The sequence below is a fragment of the Bison bison genome, unplaced genomic scaffold, assembly GCF_000754665.1.
Source record: "Bison bison bison isolate TAMUID 2011002044 unplaced genomic scaffold, Bison_UMD1.0 scf7180017864213, whole genome shotgun sequence".
Classification (NCBI taxonomy): domain Eukaryota; kingdom Metazoa; phylum Chordata; class Mammalia; order Artiodactyla; family Bovidae; genus Bison; species Bison bison.
Window position 1 is genome coordinate 9,341,775 of NW_011494785.1, and position 21,901 is coordinate 9,363,675.

General features: G+C 39.7%; 1 protein-coding gene across 1 annotated transcript in view; it reads right to left on the reverse strand.

Moving 5' to 3' along the window:
* The window catches only part of EML5 (echinoderm microtubule associated protein like 5), a 170,184-nt gene that overhangs the window by 124,176 nt on the left and 24,107 nt on the right, over nt 1-21,901 (reverse strand). Inside the window, exon 3 of the mRNA XM_010845237.1 lies at nt 9,355-9,514. Coding sequence (XP_010843539.1) covers nt 9,355-9,514 — 160 coding nt within the window. The remainder of the gene's footprint in view (nt 1-9,354; nt 9,515-21,901) is intronic.

Here is a 21,901-nt window from a genome sequence, read left to right on the forward strand (position 1 = left end):
CATAGCAACAGAAACTATCAAAAATAAAGCACAGAAAGGCAAAGGAAAAAAATTAACAGAGCCTCATCATCTTTAGAAAATTTCAAGTGGTATAATATACAGGTAACTATGACAACAAAAGAAGAAAAAAAGATGAAAGAAAACAAAAACAAAAATGAAGAAATAATGGCCAAAACATCCTGCTGCTGCTAAGTCGCTTCAGTCGTGTCCAACTCTGTGAGACCCCATAGACGGCAGCCCACCAGGCTCCCCCGTCCCTGGGATTCTCCAGGCAAGAACACTGGAGTGGGTTGCCATTGCCTTCTCCGCAAAACATCCTACATTTGATTAAAAAAAATACAAATCCACAAATCCGAGATACTCAAGATTCAAGCAGAATAATCTCACACACAGAAAAAACACATTAACACACACGGTCATCAAACTGTTGAACCAGTGGCCAAAAAAGACAGACAATTTTGGTGTGTAGAAACAAAGATTTAAAAATTACCCTAGGCTTCTCATCTGATGTTATGCACATCAAATCACAATTAATAGCCTCGCTAAAGTGCTGAAGGGGAAAAAACATCAACACAGACTTATATACCTACCAAAAATATTCAAAACTTGGGTCAAAATAAAGTATTTTTTGACTTTATTTTGAAAAAATCCATCATCAACAAAGTTGCACTATAAGGTATGATAATGGAAGTTTCTTCAGGCAGAAAGAAAATGATACCAAAGAGAGACTTAATTTACATATATGAATGAAGAGTACCCAAATGGTAAATAAAAAAGATTTTTCTTATTTTTAATTTTCTTTGAAAACTGTTTAAGGCAAACATAATAACAGCTATTATAGAGTTTACAGAGCATGTAAAATGAATGAAAATGAAAGCTATAAAATAAATGACAACAATAGCACAACAAACAGAAGGAAAAAAAGAAACAGCAGAATACATACTTTTAAAGTGCACAGGAAACCACATGAAAGTAACAAAATTTTGAATTACAAAATAAGCCTAAATAAATTTAAAAAAATTAAAATACACAGTATGTTCTCTGACATAATTCAAAGACAAAATTCAATCAGAATGACAGAAAGTTACACAGAAAATACTCCAAATATCTGGTAACCATCAATACAATTCTAAGTAACTGAAGGGTTAAAGGAAAAAAATCACAGGGACAAAGCCACAACACATACTTTGAAAAACACTGGTTTAAAAGCAGGGGTAGGAATATTACAATCCTCAGACCTGCACCCTGTTTTAATAAACAAAGTTTTACTGGAACACAGCCACACCTATTCCTTTATAAGCTGTCTATGACGGCTTTCATTCTAACGCGGAGCTGGAGTAGCTGTGAGAGAGACCGTAGGCTCACAAGCTTAAAATATTTACTGACTTGTTCTAGACAGCTTTGCCGGTCCCAGGTTTAGAGCACAGAGTCTGCCCAGGTTTAAACGCCAGTTCCACCTCTGTCCCTGACTGGATTCCCAATAGCAAGTAATCTGAGCAATTACTTAGCCTCTCTGTACCTTAGGTTCCTCTTAAGTGAGGAGAATAGAATAAAACCTTAGGGTTAATATGAGAATTAACACATATAGATGAGTTAGAAGAGTGCTTGGCATATGCTTAATGTTATATAAATGTTTGCTATCATCATCATTATTTTTACCATAACCATAATTAACTTTAAGAACCCATGCCTTCTACCCATCTGAATGAGACATGCCATTGAGTACCTAGTTAGAAAGTTTCTGCAAAGCAGGATTATTATTTAAGTCCCTAAATGGAGAGAATGAATGTCTTTCATAAAAAGATAACAGAGTACAGTTTGTCTCTGGCTCTCCATCAAGTCACAGTAGCAGGAATTCCAAGTGACTAGAAGAGACAACTCGCTCCTCTGAAGAGCCCTTAGTATTTGGGAACTAGAGAGTACCTGCATATGTTGAGCTAAAACAAAAATATCTACCTCTTGCTATGGCACACTGTGCAAAGATTACAATTTTACAAGACAAGTATAAAGCGAGGAACAGTCAGCAGGGCAGTGGGCATCTGATCAGTGCCTCTTCTCTCTGGCCAAGCTGATCACACACAGTGAACCACAACTGTTAACTTTAAAACTCCAGGCTTCCCAAGTGGCTCAGTGGTAAAGAATCCACCTGCCAACTCAGGAGATGCCAGAGATTTGGGTTCGATCTCTGGGTTGGGACAATGCCCTGGAGAAGGAAGGACGTGGCAGCCCACCCCACTACTCTTGCCTGGAAAATCCCATGGACAGAGGAGCCTGGCGGGCTACAGTCCATGGGGTCGAAAAGAGTCAGACACGACTGGTGACTGAGCACGCACGTACCTCTCAGCAGGGCCCCAGAGCATCTAGCTCTGTCCAGGCAGTGACAAAGTAGACCTGGGAGCACTTCCTCTGTGGCCCTGATAAACACTGCATGGCCCAAATCAACCTCCCTAACCACAGATGGCACCCCACTCCAGTACTCTTGCCTGGAAAATGCCATGGATGGAGAAGCCTGGTGGGCCGCAGTTCATGGGGTTGCAAAGAATTGGACATGACTGAGTGACTTCACTTTCACTTTTCACTCTCATACATTGGAGAAGGAAATGGCAACCCACGCCAGTGTTCTTGCCTGGAGAATCCCAGGGACAGAGGAGCCTGGTGGGCTGCCGTCTGTGGGGTCGCACAGAGTCAGACATGACTGAAGCGACTTAGCAGCAGCAGCAACAGCAACCACAGATTAAGCAACAGTAGAGAGGAAAAGGCAGAAACAACCAAGCAAATACTGCCGTCTTAGATTTCTATAATTTTGTACCTTATCATCCTTTCTCACAGGTGTGGATAAAGTTTTCCAGTAAAAGTAATGCTTCAACCATATTTTGGGCACAAAAGTAAAACAAAATGTATTTCAGACCAAAGTATACCAAGATGAGATAGATAATGGTGCTTTCAGGAAAGAGCTAGTACTTTGACATGGCTGAGGGGAAGAGCTGCCTGCTGCGAAGTAGCAGGAGACAAGACTAGAGAGGTAGCCAGAACAGGAGAAAGAATAAGTTTTGTTTCTTTATGAGTTAGAATAAAGAGAATTCAGTTTTAAACATGTAATAAATGGTATATCTATGTGACATTCAAGGAGGCTATATGGAGTTGGAGAAGGAAATGGCAACCCACTCCAGTACTCTTGCCTGGAAAATCCCAAAGACAGAGGTGCCTGGCAGGCTACAGTCCATAGGGTCACAAGAATCGGACATGACTTAAGTGACTAAATCACTGCATCATATGGAGTTGTGGAGAGAAGCTGGGGCCACTGTTAATTGATACAGGAGTTAAAGTCATAGATGTCATAATCCCGAAAGAGAATAACTAAAGTGAGGGGATGAAGGGAAAGAAAGCTATATGAGCAGGAACACTGATATTTAAGAAGCAGACAGAAGGAACAGCTCCTTTCAAGATAACTAAGAACAAGGGTGAGCATCGACATTTTAGGAATCAGTGAACTAAATGAACTGGAATGGGCAAATTTAATTCAGATGACCATTATACCTACTTGAAGAAAGAATACCACTCCAGTATTCTTGCCTGGAGAATCCCATGGACAGGGGAGCCAGGCGGGCAGCCATCCATGGGATCACCAAGAGTCAGACACAACTGAAGTGATTTAGCATTATATCTACTACTGCAGACAAGAATCCCTTAGAAGAAATGGAGTAGCCCTCATAGTCAACAAAGAGTCCAAAATGCAGTACTTGGGTGCAATCAAAAAAATGACAAGGCCAACCATTCAATATCACAGTAATCCAAGTCTATGCCTCAACCACTAACGCTGAAGAAACTGAAGTTAAACAGTTCTATGAAGACCTACCTACGAGACCTTCCAGAACTAACACCAAAAAAAAGATGTTCTTTTCATCATAGGGGACTGGAATGCAAAAGTAGGAAGTCAAGAGATACCTGGAGTAACAGGCAAGGTTGGCCTTAGAGTACAATATGAAGCAGGGCAAAGGCTAACAGAGTTTTGCCAAGAGAATGCACTGGTGTGCAAACACCCTTTTCCAACAACACAAGAGATGACTCTAAACATGGACATCACCAGATGGTCAACATCAAAATCATACTGATTATATTCTTTGCAGTCGAAGATGGAGAAGCTCTATATAGTCAGCAAAACAAGACCAGGAGCTGACTGTGGCTCAGATCATAAATTCCTTATTGCAAAATTCAGACTAAATTGAAGAAAGCAGGGAAAACCACTAGGCCATTCATAAATCAAATCCCTTATGATTATACAGTGGAAGTGACAAATAGATTCAAGGAATCAGGTCTGATAAGAGTACCTGAAGAACTATGGACAGAGGTTCATAACACTGTATAGGAGGTGGTGATCAAAACCATCCCCAAGAAAAAGCAATGCAAAAAAGGCAAAATGGCTGTCTGAGGAGGTCTTACATATAGCTGAGAAAGGAAGAGAAGTGAAAGGCAAAGGAGAAAAGGAAAGATATACTGCCTGAATGCAGAGTTCCAAAGAATAGCAAGGAGAGATAGAAAGCCTTCCAAAGTGATCAAGGGAAGAAATAGAGGAAAACAATAGAATGGGAAAGACTAGAGATCTCTACAAGAAAATTAGAGATACCAAGGGAACATTTCATGCAAAGATGGGCACAGTAAAGGACAGAAATGGTGTGGACCTAACAGAAGTAGAAGATATTAAGAGGTTACACAAGAATACACAGAAGAACTATACAAAAAAGATCTTCATGACTCAGATAATCACGATGGTGTGATCACTCACCTAGAGCCAGACATCCTGGAATGTGAAGTCAAGTGGGCCTTAGGAAGCATCACTATGCACAAAGCTAGTGGAGGTGATGGAATTCCAGATGAGCTATTTCAAATCCTAAAAGACGATGCTGTGAAAGTGCTGCACTCAATATGCTAGCAAATTTGGAAAACTCAGCTGTGGTCACAGGACAGGAAAAGGTCAGTTTTCATTCCAATTCCAAAGGCAGTACCAAAGAATATTCAAACTACCACACAATTGCAATCATTTCACATGCTAGCAAAGTAATGCTCAAAATTCTCCAAGTTAGGCTTCAACAGTATGTGAACTGAGAGCTTCCAGATGTTCAAGCTGGATTTAGAAAAGGCAGAGGAATCAGATATCAAATTGCCAACATCTGCTGGATCATAGAAAAAGCAAGAGAATTCCAGAAAAACATCTACTTCTGCTTTACTGACTACACTAAAGCCTTTGACTGTGTGGATCACAACAAGCTGGAAAATTCTTAGAGATGGGAATACCAGACCACCGTACCCACCTCCTGAGAAATCTGTATGCAGGTCAAGAAGTGGACAGGGAACAATGCACTGGTCCCAAATTGGGAAAGGAGTACGTCAAGGCTGTATATTGTCACCCTGCTTATTTAACTCCTATGCAGAGTACATCATGCGAAATGCCAGGCTGGATGAGGAACAAGCTGGAATCAAGATTGCCGGGAGAAATATCAATAACCTCAGATATGCAGATGACACGACCCTTATGGCAGAAAGCGAAGAGGAACTAAATAGCCTCTTGATGAAAGTGAAAGAGGAGAGTGAAAAATTTGGCTTAAAACTCAACATTCAAAAAGCTAAGATCATAGCATCTGGTCCCATCACTTCATGGCAAATAGACGGGGAAACAACGGAAACAGTGACAGACTTTATTTTTGGGGGCTCCAAAATCACTGCAGATGGTGACTGCAGCCATGAAATTCAAAGACACTTGCAACGTGGAAGAACAGCCATGACAAATCTAGACAGCATGTTAAAAAGCAGAGACATTACTTTGCCAACAAAGATATGTCTAGTCAAAGCTATGGTTTTTCTATTAGTCATTTATGGATGTGAGAGTTGGCTGAGTGCCGAAGAATTGATGCTTTGAACTGTGATGCTGGAGAAGACTTTGAGAGTCCCTTGGACTGCAAGGAGGTCAAACCAGTCAATCCTAAAGGAAATCAGTCCTGAATATTCATTGGAAGGACTGATGCTGAAGCTGAAGCTCCAATACTTTGGCCATGTGATGTGAAGAGCTGACTCACTGGTAAAGACCCTGATGCTGGGAAAGATTGAAGGCAAACGGAGAAGGGGATGACAGAGGATGAGATGGTTGGATGGCATCACCAACTCAATAGATACAAGTCTGAGCAAGTTCCGGTAGATGGTGAAGGACAGGGAGGCCTGGCGTGCTGCAGTCCATGGGTTCTCAGAGAGTCGGACACGACTGAGCAACAGAACAACAAAGAAGTAACAGGGAGGAAAAAACAGATAAAGAAGCCTCTATCCAGCTTCCCAAATTCCTTCCTGATCCTATTTCCAAAGAAAGTCTTGGTTGTGTCCTTAGTTAACCCAGAAGTAAAGCTTTGAAGTTGCTGGCTTCACTTACCCTCGGGTGCTCTTCAACAGTGAACCCTGCAGCACTGCGCGTCTGCAGCTGGCTGAGTCCACAGAGGCAGAGGCACCGTGTACACAGAGGGCCAACCACAAGTTTTATGTATGTTAAGCCCTGCATCGTTCAGTGGTCAGCTGTATTCATTAAAAAGTTCTAGCACACTAAACACTCAGATGAGAAAAACATCGCAATAGGCACAACTAGATGCATTCCACAAGTTTCTGCAAGTGTGAAACACACTCACACAGTAGGTAATTAAACTTAAAAGAGTCTAGTATTGGGTGGGGGGTCCTTGTGATTTCAATATTGAGTGAGGACTAGTTGTTACAGATGTCACAAAGTAAAAATCACAAATTGTGCAAAATATGTAGGACTCAACAGAGTAAACATTGGTCAAATCATATAGAAAGCCGCAAGAAATCAGGATCTGGCAAGCAACAGAAGAGATGAAAACTCAAAAACAATACAATAGGCACTTCAGATATGGCTAGATGTTAAGAGACTACTAAAAGGCCCTAGGAATAAAATCATTGAATTCCTTTAATATTTTTGCAAAAAGACTCTCTTCATAGTCATGTGTCAAAAATCAAAGGTAAAAGGCAAAGTAAAGCATTTTACTTTATATCAGCATAAAACTGACAAAATCAGGTTAAAAATTAACATTTTATTCTTAGTTCATACTATAAATTGGCAGAGTTTTAACTATAACTTAGATTTTGTTAATTATGTGAATGGCTTTTATAGATTATGGTTGTATTTTCAAGATAAAAGGATTAATGCCTTCCTCATATCTCCTCTCTCTCATTTACTATGAAATTTTAATCTCTGTTTGATGTGAATTTATATAGCCTTCTCATGCCCTGATTATTCCCAATAAGACAGACTTCCAGTATTAGCATGGATAGTCAATCCATTTAGAAAAAAACAGCTAGGAAAAAAAGAAAATTCAGCATACTACTAACAGGAAGACTCATTCACTGGATAAATCTTAATTGATCACTTACAGTTTCAAATCTAGTAAAAAATTCAAAAATTAGTATTTCCTAATTGGTATTTCACAAACAGTTACAGATATTAGTGGATAATATGTTCTCAAATTTCTTAACTAAAGCATCTTCTGATTAGCATAATTTCAGAAATACTCTTAATTTTCAATTGATCACAGTTCCTTACGAGTTTCTACTGTACTTAAGATGAATGAATTCCTCCTGAAATATAAATAATCACCTCCTTAGTTCCATGTTTGGGAGGCAGTAGGGTATTGGGGTTAAAAACATGAGCTTTGGAGTATGACTGACCTGGGTTCCCGCTCTGGCTCCATTTACTAGCTGTGTAACCTGGGGCAAGTTATTTAACCTCTCTAAGTCTCAGTTTCTTTATCTGTAAAATAGAGATAATAATAATATCTATTTCATAGGATTGTTGTGAGGATTAAATGAGATAATGTAAGCTTAGCACAATGCCTGGCAATTAGTATGTGCTCAATAACTTTTAGCTATGATTTTATAAGCTTACATTTTTAAGTAACATGTTCTTATGAAGATCTGTGATAATCAAATGCATGTACCCAAGATGTTTCTTATAAATTACTTAAAACAAGCAAAATTAAATAAAGCTTTCAGTTAGTAAAAGCTCCTGGCATCATTTCTCATTTCATATAAGAGAAATTCCTCAGCACCGCAATACATTTAGAAAGGGTAATTTTAAAATTAAGAAAAAAAAATCTATATTTGAAGTATACAAGTATAGTTAAACCATCTTAGATATCATAATACTTCTGGAAAATGATTTAAAAAACAACTTTTGTTGGTTTGTTTCATAAGACAATCTCTTGCAAAGTAAGGAGAGAATATTATTTTCTTCCTTTCAAGAAGGAAAATGAAATTCTGATATGAGGACATTAAGGGAACTGACAATAATAGCAAAATAGGACATGAATTAAGGTTCTGGAATTGCCAGTCACTGCTACCCAGTGATTCTAAACCTAGAAGCACATTTTTCTGCAAATGAGAAGTTCAAGTTACATCTTCATAGATTTCATAGATCTCTTACCAGACTCTTATCAGAAAGTCATATTAATCTATGCTACTCAAAGAAGCTATTCCTCAGAGTTATATATTAAAATACCTACTGGCTACCAAGTGACTCAAGCAAAATGTAATGTGTTTCTGTGAAATACAGATGTAAAAAATTAATTTTAAGAATTAAAAAGCAGACAACTAAAATTCTTCTAAAAGTTAAAATGATTTTTAAAGTTTAATTTCACTGTAAAACTTTTAAAGATTATAAATTAACTAAATCTGCAAAAACTAACTTCTTACCACTTCTTAACTAAGTGTTAGGTATAACAAGTTCCATGAAAGTACCACAAAACAGCTGTTGGCTTAGTGTTTTAAAAATCACTGACTAGAAGTAAACAGTAATTTTGGAACTGATTAGTAAGTAGAATGATGATTATGAACTTTTGCTATGAAACTTGACTTTATATAAAATAGCTCATATAAGAACTACCTCATTGTTTTCAACTAAAAATATAATTTTAATAGAAATATATAAATAATTAAAAATTAAAATGGTTATAGCTCTTAGAGAAACATAAATTTTTCTAAGATACCTTCTTATCTTTTAATACCTGGAAAAGAGTCATATGTAAAATTTTCTAGAACAACCAGGTAATGTTCCACTGACTCAGAATCACTTAGGCCTTTATAGTACAAATTAATTCAGCTGAAAAGTTCTTCATACAGTGAAATAAAAACTCCTTATTCTTATTTTTCTTATATATATCTACCACCCACCCCATCTACCCACATCCACCTTGAACAAATGCTTTTTGTCAATTGCTTTCCAATTTAATATCTACAGGTTTACAATAATTTATAATACACATTTTAAAAACACAGCTTAGAAAAAGAGAAAAAATTTTAACATACCTGCCCATCTAAGTCGAATGCTAAGCAAGCTATACCATGTGTATGAACGTCCTTCAGAACTGACACAGTCTGCACAGTGTATGAATCCCAGACACAGATATAAGGCTCTTTCCCAACTTGTCCTGTTGCTACCAGTGCTCGTTCAGGGTGCAATGCAAGGCTGCAAAATCAATCATAAATAAACAGATTTAAAACTGCTTATGGAGCTGTTATATCAATGTAAAAATTAAGACTTTCATTATTTATCTACTTAAAATAATTTGGATTTAAAATAACTTCCATAAAAACCCATGCTAAGAGTTACTTCAATGGTACATGTGATAAGCAGTTACGACAGGCTTTATAATCCTGTTATATGACGCAGTGTGTGTAAACTTATCAAAAAAAAAAAAAAAAGAATTCTCACAAGTACTCGACTGAACCACAGAAATGAATTAGTATCAACCCTACCACTTGCCATTTTCTTATTTGGTATTAACCTTCTTTTAAGCTCTCTCTCCCATTTACTCTTTCACTGTATAAAAGTTAGACAAATTCTTAGTGTTCAAGCAACTCCTATGATAACATAAAATTACAAATCCCATTTAAAAAAAACAGAAAAGTCACTCATAATTCACAGAAAGTAGTCTATAAGTCTTTAAAGATAAGACAAGGGCCAAACAGTTGATAGTGCTTTACACACATCAGCAGAAGGCAGAGAATGAATATAAATTTCTACTTCATAAATTTTTCTACAAGTGTATTTAGATGATTAGCTTCCTCTTTGGGAGAAACAAAATCACTCCTGGCATCAGGGTGGAAGATGAACTTCCAAGAGGGAAGTTAGGAGGGAAGAGGGAAAAGTTAGGAGGCCAAAAACAGAATCAACAGATTTGACGTACTGAGTAGGGGAAAGGGAACAGTCTAAGACAACGCTTGGTTTCTGGTGGGCAGCTGGATGGTCAGGGACGGTATCATCGAGTCAAGGAGCACTAAGTGAGAAACTACTGAGAGGAAAGATAAGCGGGAATGGAAGCTTCTTTCAACAAGTCTTGTTCTAATTAAAACCAATATAGTACATCAATAAATAAAAATCAATAAATCAATAAATAAAGGACACCCAAACTCCCATACACATTCATTTCATTAGATGCAGAAAAAACATTTGACAAAAACCCAACCTCTTCTGGGACTTCCCTGGTGGCCCAGTGGTTAAGCATCCGCCTGCCAGTGCAGAGGACATGGGCTTGATCTCTGGTGGGGGGACTAAGATCCCACATGCTAGCACCACAACCGTTAAACCTGGGCGCGTCACAAGAGCCTGCGCGCCGCAAACCATGCCGGGGCGCTGTGGAGCCTGCGCGGCACAACCAGAGAGAAGCCTGCACGCTGCAATGAAAGGTCTCACGTGCCACAGCTAAGACCCGACACAATCATAAATACATACACAAATGTTTTTTTAAAAAGAATAAAGAACCCAGGAATAAATGTATACAGAGACAAAAGACCTGTGCTCCAAAAACTATAAGACTCTGACAGAAAAAAAAAATGATGACACAGATAGACAGCATGTTCTTAGATTCGAATATTAAATGTTAAAAATGACTATACTACACATGGCAATCTACAGATTCAATGCAATCCCTATCAAATTACCAATGATATTTTTCACAGAACTAGAACTAAAAAAATTAAACTTTATATGGAGACATAAAAGACCCCAAAAAGCCAAAACAATCTTGAGAAAGAGAAACAGAGCTGGAGGAATCAAGCTCCCTGACTTCAGACTTTACTACAAAGTTACAGTCATCAACAGTGTGGTACTGGCACAAAAACAGAAACACAGGTGAATGGAACAGGGTTGAAAGCCCAGAAATAAACCTACATATCTCTGGTAAATTAATCAACACAGGAGCGAGACTGTACAATGATGGAGAGTCTCTTCAATAAATGGTCTGGTAAAACTGGACAGCTACCTTTTAAAAAAATGAAATTAGAACATTCTTTAACATCATCACAAAAATAAGTTCAAAATGGATTAACAACCTAAATGTAAGACTGGACACTGTAACACTCATAGAGGGAAAACACAGACAGAACACTCTTTGCCATAAATCACAGCACTATCTTTGTCAATCCATCTCCCAGAGTAACGGAAATAAAAACAAATAAACAAATGGGACCTAAATAAACTCAAAAGCTTTTGTACAGCAAAGTAAACCATAAAGAAAACAAAAAGACAACCCACAAAATAGGAGAAAATATTTGCAAATGATGTGACCAACAGTGGACTAGTCTCCAAAATTTACAAACAGCTCATGTGGCTTAATATCATCAAAACAAACAACCCAATCTAAAACAAAGGGCCGAAGACCTACACAGACATTTCTCCAAGCAGACATACAGATGGCCAAGAGGTGCGTGAAAAGATGTTCAACATCTCTAATTATTAGAGAAATGAAAATCAAAAATTTTATACAATATCACCTAACACTAGTCAAAATGGCCATCATTAAAAAATCTACAAACAATAAACACTAGAGAGGGTGTGGAGAGAAGAGAATCCTCTTATACTGTTAGTGAAAATGTTAACTGGTACAGCTACTGCGAAGAACAGTACTACGGTTGAAAAAAACTAAAAAATAGAGCCACCAAATGATCCTGCAATCCCACTCACAGGCATATATCCAGAGAAGGACATGGTCTGAGAGGATACACGCACCCACATGTGCACTGCAGCACTGTTTACGACAGCCAAGTCATGCAAGCAACCTAAATGTCCACTGACAGAGAAATGGATAAAGAAGATATGCTAACGCTTAAGTCGCTTCAGTCGTGTCTGAAGCTGTGTGACCCCATAGATGGCAGCCCACCAGCAGGCTCCTCCACCCATGGGATCTTCCAGGCAAGAGTACTGGAGTGGGGTGCCATTGCCTTCTCCAAAAGAAAATATGGTATCTATCTATATTTATATATACTGAGTCAGCCACCCATTCCAGTATGCTGGCCTGGAGAATTCCATGGACTGTATAGTCCATGGGGTCACAAAGAGTTGGACACAACTGAAGTGACTTAGCCCACACGCACGCACTGGATGGACCTGGAGATACTAAGTGAAGTAAGTCCGACAAAGAAAGGTCATACAATATCACTTATAATGCAGAATCTAAAAAGAAATTATACAAATGAACTTATTTACAGAAAAGAAACAGAGTCAGAGACTTAGAGAATGAACTCATGGTAACCAGGGGGAAGGGTGGAAGGAAAGGATAGGTAGGGAGTTTGGGATTGTACACATATTTTAAACGGATAACCAGCAAGGCCCTACACAGGGAACTCTGCTCAATATTTGTAACAACCTAAATGGGAAAAGAATTTTTGAAAAAGAATGGATACACACGTATGTATATATTGGGTTGGCCAAAAAGCTGTCTGGGGTTTCCTATGCATTGAACTTTTTGGTCAACCCATCAACTAAGTCACTTCACTGTACACCTGAGACTAACACAACACTGTTCATCAACTACACTCCAAAAAAAAAGTTAAAAACACCCACAAATTGCCCAGAAAGCACCTTTGCTGCCGCTAAGTCGCTTCAGTCGTGTCCGACTCTGTGCAACCCCACAGACGGCAGCCCACCAGGCTCCTCCATCCATGGGATTTTCCAGGCAAGAGTACTGGAGTGGGGTGCCATTGCCTTCTCCGGAAAGCACCTTTAGATAAACATAAAAAGAAATTAGAACATTTCAAAATGTGTAAATAATACATGTGTATGAGATTGAAAATATGTAGAAAATACTCCATCCTTCTGTGATGGGTGTATGCAAGGCAAATATTTGGGTTCATCCAAATAAGATGCACGATTCAAATCTATTATACATCATGCCCTCTCTGACTGAAAACTAGTGTGTCAAGTAAATGGTGTTCTGCTGATGCCATAATGTTGAAGTATTATCTCTGTTAGTCCATTTATGACAAAAGTGGTATAATATTTGAAGGGCCATCTCGGAGAAGGCGATGGCACCCCACTCCAGTGCTCTTGCCTGGAAAATCCCATGGATGGAGGAACCTGGTGGGCCACAGTCCATGGTGTCACTAAGAGTCGGACACGACTGAGCGACTTCACTTTCACTTTTCACTTTCATGCACTGGAGAAGGAAATGGCAACCCACTCCAGTATTCTTGCCTGGAGAATCCCAGGGACAGAGGAGCCTAGTGGGCTGCCGTCTATGGGGACACACAGAGTCGGACACAACTGAAGTGACTTAGCAGCAGCAGTAGCAGCATGGTTAAGTCGTTGACTGAAGAGATACTGAGAGGGAATACTGTTTTCACTCATGTCTTTAATCCATCAGGAATTTATTTTTATATGTGGCATAAGAAAGAATTCAATTCAGTTTTATCCCAATTTTATTCTAGTTGAGCTAGCATCATTTGTTAAGTATATGATTTCTTTTAGATATTAAATATATATTAAATTTCTATGTCATACCTGTATCTGTATTCTCAATTATGTCCCACAGAACTTTTTGTCTATTCCCATGAAAAATCATATTCTATTTATTAGAGTGATTCTTTTAGTATGTTCTAGTACGGCAACCCACTCCAGTGTTCTTGTCTGGAGAATCCCGGGGACGGGGGAGCCTGGTGGGCTGCCGTCTATGGGGTCACACTGAGTCGGACACGACTGAAGTGACTTAGCAGCAGCAGCAGCAGCATCTATTAACACTCCTCCCCCTCACTATTCTTTTATTATATCTTTTTTATTTTTTAACTCAGCTTGTCTATTCTTATAGATTTATTCTTTCATATAAAATTGTAAATAACTTTATATCTAATTCTGATACCTCACAGAAAATCTGCTACAATGTTTAGTGGAGTTGCATTAAATGTATATATCAATTTTGTGAGCATCAGAATTCATAACATTAAATTTTTCCAGCCAAGTTTTAAAATCACATATACTGTGATTGACACCCAAATTGTATCTCCAGCCAGGAGGAAAAGATGTGTTGTGGGCAACTCACATTTAACACATCCAGAACTTTTCCCTCCTTAATTCCCCACCCTAGTATACGACATCACTGGCCACTCAGTTGCTCAGACCAAGAAGCTAAATTTAACCCTCACCCCTTTCCCTTTCAAATTTATCACACACATTCTGTTAGCCTATCCAATGACCCTATCATCACCCCCATCTTCTCTGCCTCAACCTGAATCTGAGCCACCTGCCCTTCTTCCTCCATTGCATCCCTTCAGGGTTTTCTTAACATAACCAGAGTGATCTTTTAAAACAATATAAATTTCACCTAGTTAAAATCCCCCAACAGCTTCCTATTACAATCAGAATAAAATCCAAACTATTTATTACGGCACTTACAAGGCTCTACAATACATACCTTCACCTACTTCTCAAACCTCAACTTCTACAATTCTCCCTTTTGTTCACCACATTTCAGACACACTGGCCTTTCTGTCTGTTGAAAAGGCCAAACTTATTATGCCCTCAAAGGTCTTTGTCTCTAGAATGATCTTCCAAATCTTGCTTCATTCAAATAATTCATGCTTCAGGTCAAATGTAACTTGCTTAGCAAATCAAATCTAAAGGAGTATAAAAAGAATTACACACCACAACTATGTGGAATACTATCTGAGGTATTAATATCATTAAAAAATCAACTGATGGGTCCACCATGCCAATGGACTAAAAAAGCAAAATCATATGACCATATCAGTAGATGCAGAAAAGGCACAGACAAACACTATTCCTTATAAAACCTTATACTGTAAGCATACTTACACTATAAGTATACTTATTCATGATAAAAACTCTCAGGAAACTAGGAATACAGAAGAACTTGGTGTCAACCTTATAAAGAGTATCTACAAAAACTCACAGCTAACATCATATTTCATGGTGAGAAATTCTAAGCTTTCCCACAAAGATCAGGTCCAAGTCATCAATGTCCCCCTTCACCACTCCTTTTCAAATAATATACTGGAAGGCCTTGCTAATGCAATAATACAAGAAAAGGAAATAAAAGGTATATAGATTGGGAAGGAAGACATAAAACTGTCTTTGTTCATAGATGACACAATCACCTATGTAGAAAATTTAAAAAAAAATCAGCCAAAAAAAAAAAAAATTCCTGGAACTAATACATGACTATAGTAAGGCTGCAGGATACAAAGTTAACATACAAAATTAATTGTTATCCTAATACTGACAGTAAACAAGTGGAATCTGAAATTGAAAATGCAATACCATTATATTAACACCCCAAACAGAAATATTTAGGCATATATCTAACAAAATAGATACAAAATCTATATGAGGAAACCCACAAAACTCTGATGAATGAAATCGAGAACTATAAAAAATAGATATTCTATATTCATGGATAGGAAGGCTCAGTACTATCAAGATGACAGTTATTAGGGTAAAAAAAAGATGTCAGTTCTTCCCAACTTATCTGAATGTTGGAGGAGGTTACTGAGAAGACATGACCACCACCTGACCTAAGAACTGAACCCAGGCAACTAGAGACTCCATACCCTGTTAAGGTCGCTATATAAATGCTTGAGATTCTAGCGGGCAGGTGTACAGAGATCTCCTTGTCACGCAGCTGCCCAAGACATGCCTCGTATGTAAATTTCCCTCCCCACTACCAGTGAGGAGAAACACCAACTCTGGGACCCCCAGCTCCGCCCAGCAGGGAACAAGCATTAGCCCTAGAATCCCTGAGGCCTCTGCCTCACCCACCAGCAGGCCAACACCAGCTTGGAACCCCCTGGCCTTGCAGCTAGAGACCCCAGGACCCAACCCTGCCTGCTAGCTGGCTGACAACAACTCCAACACACCCTGGGCCGCTTAGCCAGATGCCCCGGGATCTAGCCAGTCTCACTACTGGCCAACACCACTTTTGGGACACCCCAGACTCTAGCTATGCTGGAGCTGGCCCCACCCACCTGCAGGCCAGTATATCTGGAACAGCCCAGCACCGCAACCACCCACTCCAGAAACCAGCGCAAACCACCAATGGGCCAGCACTAGCTCCAGGACAGTCAGCAGCCTTGCTGTTCAACCCTGCCCACCAGCAGCCAGCATCCTCCACGCAAGTCAGTGCCTGGCAACTGACTGGAACGTGGGCCAGCCATATCTATCAGATGCTCGTAACGGTAGGACCCACACAGCCCATGTAGCGGGCACCCCCAGAGTTCTGATGACCAAGTGGGGCTGTGCTGTTGGGACAAAGAAGAACTGAGTGAAGGGAAATAGGCAAGCTACGCTATAGAGAGTTCTAGGTAACGACTGTAGAAGTGTTCAGAGAATTTGGGAGAAGATTGGATGAACAGAAGTTTCTCATAGAAAGTTTAGAAAGATAAAGAAAAACCAAACAGAGATGAAGAACACAGGAAATGAAATGGAAAATACACTACAAGGAATCAACAGTATATTAAATGGTACAGAGGAACAGATTAGTGAACTGGAAGACAAGTAATGGAAATCACTCAAGCTGAACAAAAGAAAGAATAAAAAAAAAATGAGGACAGCTTAAGAGACCTGTGATACAACATCAAGCATATTAACATTCAAATTATAGGGGTCCCAGAAAAAGAGAGAGAGAGAGAGAGAGAGAGCAGAGAACATATTTGAAGACACAACAGCTGGAAACCTCCCTAACCTGAGGAAGGATATAGACATCCAGGTCCAGGAAGCACAGGAAGTCCCCAACAGGATCAACCCAAAGAGGACCACACCAAGACATAAAAATTAGAGAGAGAGAATGTTAAATGCAGCAAGGGAAAGCAGCAAGTTATGTACAAGGGAACTCCCACAAAGGACCTTTCAGTAGAAACTGCAGGCCAGGAGGGAGTGGCATGATACATTTTAAGTGATGAAAGGGATAAACCTATAACCAAGTAGGTAAAGCTTTATGACCTGGTAAAGCTTGTGTTCAGATTTTATGTAGAGATCAAAAGTTTTAAAGACAAGCAAAAACTAAAAGAGTTTAGCACCACTAAACCAGCTTTATAAGAAATGCTAAAGGGACATTTCTAAGTGAAAAAGAAAAGGCCAGAAATAGAAACATGAAAATTATGAAAGGGAAAAATCTCACTAGTGAAGACAAACATACAGTAAAATTAGTAAAGGCGCCACAGCGAGGAGGTTGGTGGGCAAAAGTCACGGGATCATGTATGTCCACAATACGCAGTTAAGGGACACACGAAACACAAAGATGTAAAACACGATGCTAAAAACAGTAAACGTGGTGCGGGTGCTGAAGGATTGGTAAAGAAAGTTTGAACTTAAGAGATCAGTAACTTAAATACACACTCACACACACAGAGAAGGCTATGTACAGTGTGGAGAACACAGTCCCTAACTACGTAGCATCTTGTATGGTGACATATCTTAACTAGACTTACCACGGCGATCGTTTTGAAATGTTTAGAAATACTGAATCACTACGTTGTGTAACAAGAACTAACATAGTGTTGTAGGTCAATTATACTTCAAATATCAAACTCACAGAAAAAGAGGTCAGGTATCAGAGGCAGGGGATGGAATGGGGAATTGGATTAAGATGATCAAAAGGTACAAACTTACACTTATGAGATAAATAAAACTCAATAAAATTGGAAGAGAAAAAAAGACAATATGGCATTCGCAAAAGAGTAGACAAATATACCAATGGAAGAGAACAGAGACCCAGAAATAGACCCCCATAAATATACTCAACTGACTTTTGACAAACGAGTAAAGGCACTACACCGGAGCACAGACAGACGCCCTGAACAAACAGTGCTGGGACAACTGGGCGTCTACACATGAAAAAGAGTCTAGACACATTAACTCAAAATGAATCACAGACCCAGATGTAAAACTACAAAATTCCTGGAAGACAACATAGGAGAAAATCTAGATGACCTTGGGCATGGTGATGCCTTTTTAGATACAACATTAAACACAGGATCCATGAAAGAAAGAAAGCTGGACTTCATTAAATAAAAATAAAAAATTCTGCCCTGTGGAAGACAATAGCAAGAGCACTAGAAGACAAGCCACAGACTGGGAGAAAATGGGACAAAATATTTGTAAAAGAATTTCAGAAAAACATCTACTTCTGCTTCACTGACTATGCTAAAGCCTTTTTGACTGTGTGGATCACAACAAACTGGAAAATTCTTAAAGAGATGGGAACATCAGACCACCTTACCTGCCTCCTGAGAAATCTGTATGCAGGTCAAGAAGCAACAGTTAGAACTGGACATGGAACAACAGACTGATTCCAAATTGGGAAAGGAGTACATCAAGAACGTATATTGTCACCCTGCTTATTTAACTTCTATGCAGAGTACATTATGCAAAATGCCGGGCTGGATGAAGCCCAAGCTGGAATCAAGACTGCCAAGAGAAATATCAATAACTTCAGATATGCAGATGATACCACCCTATGGCAGAAAGCAAAGAGGAACTAAAGAGCGTCTTGATTAAAGAGGAGAGTGAAAAGGCTGGCTTAAAACTCAACATTCAAAAAATGAAGATCATGGCATCTGGTCCCATCACTTCACAGAAAATAGATGGAGAAACAATGACAGATTTTATTTTGGGGGGCTCCAAAATCACTGCTGAAGAATTGATGCTTTTGAGCTGTGGTGTTGGAGAAGACTCTTGAGAGTCCTTTGGACTGCAAGGAGATCCAACTAGTCTGCCCTAAAGGAAATCAGTCCAGAATATTCATTAGAAGGATTAATGTTGAAGTTGCAGCTCCAATACTTTGGCCACCTGCTGCGAATAATGGACTCACTGGAAAAGACCCTGATGCTGGGACAGACTGAAGGCAGGAGAAGGGGATGACAGAGGATAAGATGGTTGGATGGCATCACCAACTCAATGGACATGAGTTTGAGCAAGCTTTAGGAGTTGGTGATGGACAGGGAAGCCTGGTGTGCTGCAGTCCATGGGGTCACAAAGAGTCAGGCATGACTGAGTGACTGAACTGAATTGAAAATCACTGCAGATGGTGACTGCAGCCATGAAATTCAAAGACGCTTGCTCCTTGGAAGAAAAGCTATGACAAACCTAGACAGCATATTAAAAAGCAGAGACATTACTTTGCCAAGAAAGGTCCATCTAGTCAAATCTATGGTTTTTCCAGTAGTCATGTATGGATGTGGGAGTTGGACCATAAAGAAGGCTGAGCACCAAAGAATCAATGTTTTTGAACTGTGGTGCTGGAGAAGACTCTTGAGAGTCTCCTGGACTGCAAGGATATCAAACCAGTCAATCCTAAAGGAAATCAACCATGAATATTCATTGGAAGGACTGATGCTGAAGCTCCATTACTTTGGCCACCTGATGTGAAAAGTTGATTCACTGGAGAAGACCCTGATGCTGCAAAAGAGTGAGGGCAGGAAGAGAAGGGTGCAACAGAGGATGAGATGGTTGGATGGCATCACTGACTCGACAGACATGAGTTTGAGCAAGCTCTGGAGTTGGTGATGGACAGGGGAGGCCTGGCGTGTTGCCGTCCACGAGGTCGCAAAGAATCGGACACGACTGAGCGACTGGACAACAACATTCAAAATATACAAGGAACTGAAAACTCAGCCATAAGAACACCCAATTAAAAAGTAGGGCAAAAACCTTAACACACTCCTCATCAAAGAAGATACACAGCTTATGAAAACTTGCTCCATATCATACGTCACTAGGAAAATGCAAATCAAAACTCTAAGACTCCACTACATGCCTATCAGAATGGCCAAATCAGGAACACTGACACCTCCAAATGCTGACAAGGGTGTCGAGTGACAGGGGCTCTCACACACTGCTGGTGAGAGAGCAAAAACAGAACAGTCACTTGGAGGAGAGTTTGGCAGTTTCTTACAAAACTAAACATCACCTTCCCAAACAATGCAGCAACTGTACTCCTTGGGATTTATCCAAAGGAGTGAAAACTTACGTCCACACAGAAACCTGCACATGGATGTTTACAGCTTTACTCATCATCGCCAAAACGTGGATGTAACCAGGAAGTCCTTCAATAGGTAAATGGGCAAATAAACGGTACAACCAGATAATACAATAGTTGTCACTGATCAGCCACTCAGTGTCCAACTCTTTGTGACCCTGTGGACTGGGGAGGAGCCCATCAGGCTCCTCTGTCCATGGGATTCTCCAGGCAAGAATCCTGGAGTGGGTACTCATTCCTTTCTGCGGGAGATCTTCCCGGCCTAGGAACTGAAGTCAGGTCTCCTGCATTGCAGGCAGATTCTTTACCATCTGAGCCACCAAGGAACCCCCCAAATAAATAAAATTATTTTTAAAAAATAGATAAATAGTGAAGTCTTAAAGTCTTATGTTACATACCTTATAAAGACTTCCAAAGGAAATAATCTAAAACACAATAGTAGGATCTTCCCTGGTGACTCAGTGGTAAAGGATCCTCCTGCCAATGCAGGAGACATGAGTTCGATCCCTGATCTGGAAAAATCTCACATGCTGCCAAGCAACTAATAGTTGTGTGCCACAACTACTGAGCCTGTGCTCTAGAGCCCAGGAGCTGTGACTACTGAAGCCCGAGCACCCTAGAGCCTGCGCTCTGCAGCAAGAGAAGCCACTGCAGAGAGGAGCCTGCACAGTGCAGTCAGAGGGCAGCCCCTGCTCGCCACACTAGAGAAAAAGCCCATACAGCAATGACAACTCAGCACAGCCATAAATTAAAAACAATAAAAATAAATGAAACAAAGTAGTAATATCTCTAGATATAAGATTGTGGGTAAATATTTTTCTTTTTCCATACTTTCCAATGTTCTTTTATAAATAGGTATTAACAATTTTTAAAACATAATGATCTGCCTCTTGAGAAATTTGTATGCAGGTCAGGAAGCAACAGTAAGAACTGGACATGGAACAACAGACTGGTTCCAAATAGGAAAAGGAGTTCATCAAGGCTGTACATTGTCACCCTGTTTATTTAACTTATATGCAGAGTACATCACGAGAAACGCTGGACTGGAAGAAACACAAACTGGAATCAAGATTGCCGGGAGAAATATTAATAACCTCAGATATGCAGATGACACCACCCTTATGGCAGAAAGTGAAGAGGAACTCAAAAGCCTCTTGATGGAAGTGAAAGTGGAGAGTGAAAAAGTTGGCTTAAAGCTCAACATTCAGAAAACGAAGATCATGGCATCCGGTCCCATCACTTCATGGGAAATAGATGGCGAAACAGTGGAAACAGTGTCAGACTTTATTTTTGGGGGCTCCAAAATCACTGCGGATGGTGACTGCAGCCACGAAATTAAAAGACGCTTACTCCTTGGAAGTAAAGTTATGACCAACCTAGATAGCATGTTCAAAAGCAGAGACACTACTTTGCCAACAAAGGTCCACCTAGTCAAGGCTATGGTTTTTCCTGTGGTCATGTATGGATGTGAGAGTTGGACTGTGAAGAAAGCTGAGCGCCAAAGAATTGATGCTTTTGAACTGTGGTGTTAGAGAAGACTCTTGAGAGTCCCTTGGACTGCAAGGAGATCCAATCAGTCCATCCTAAAG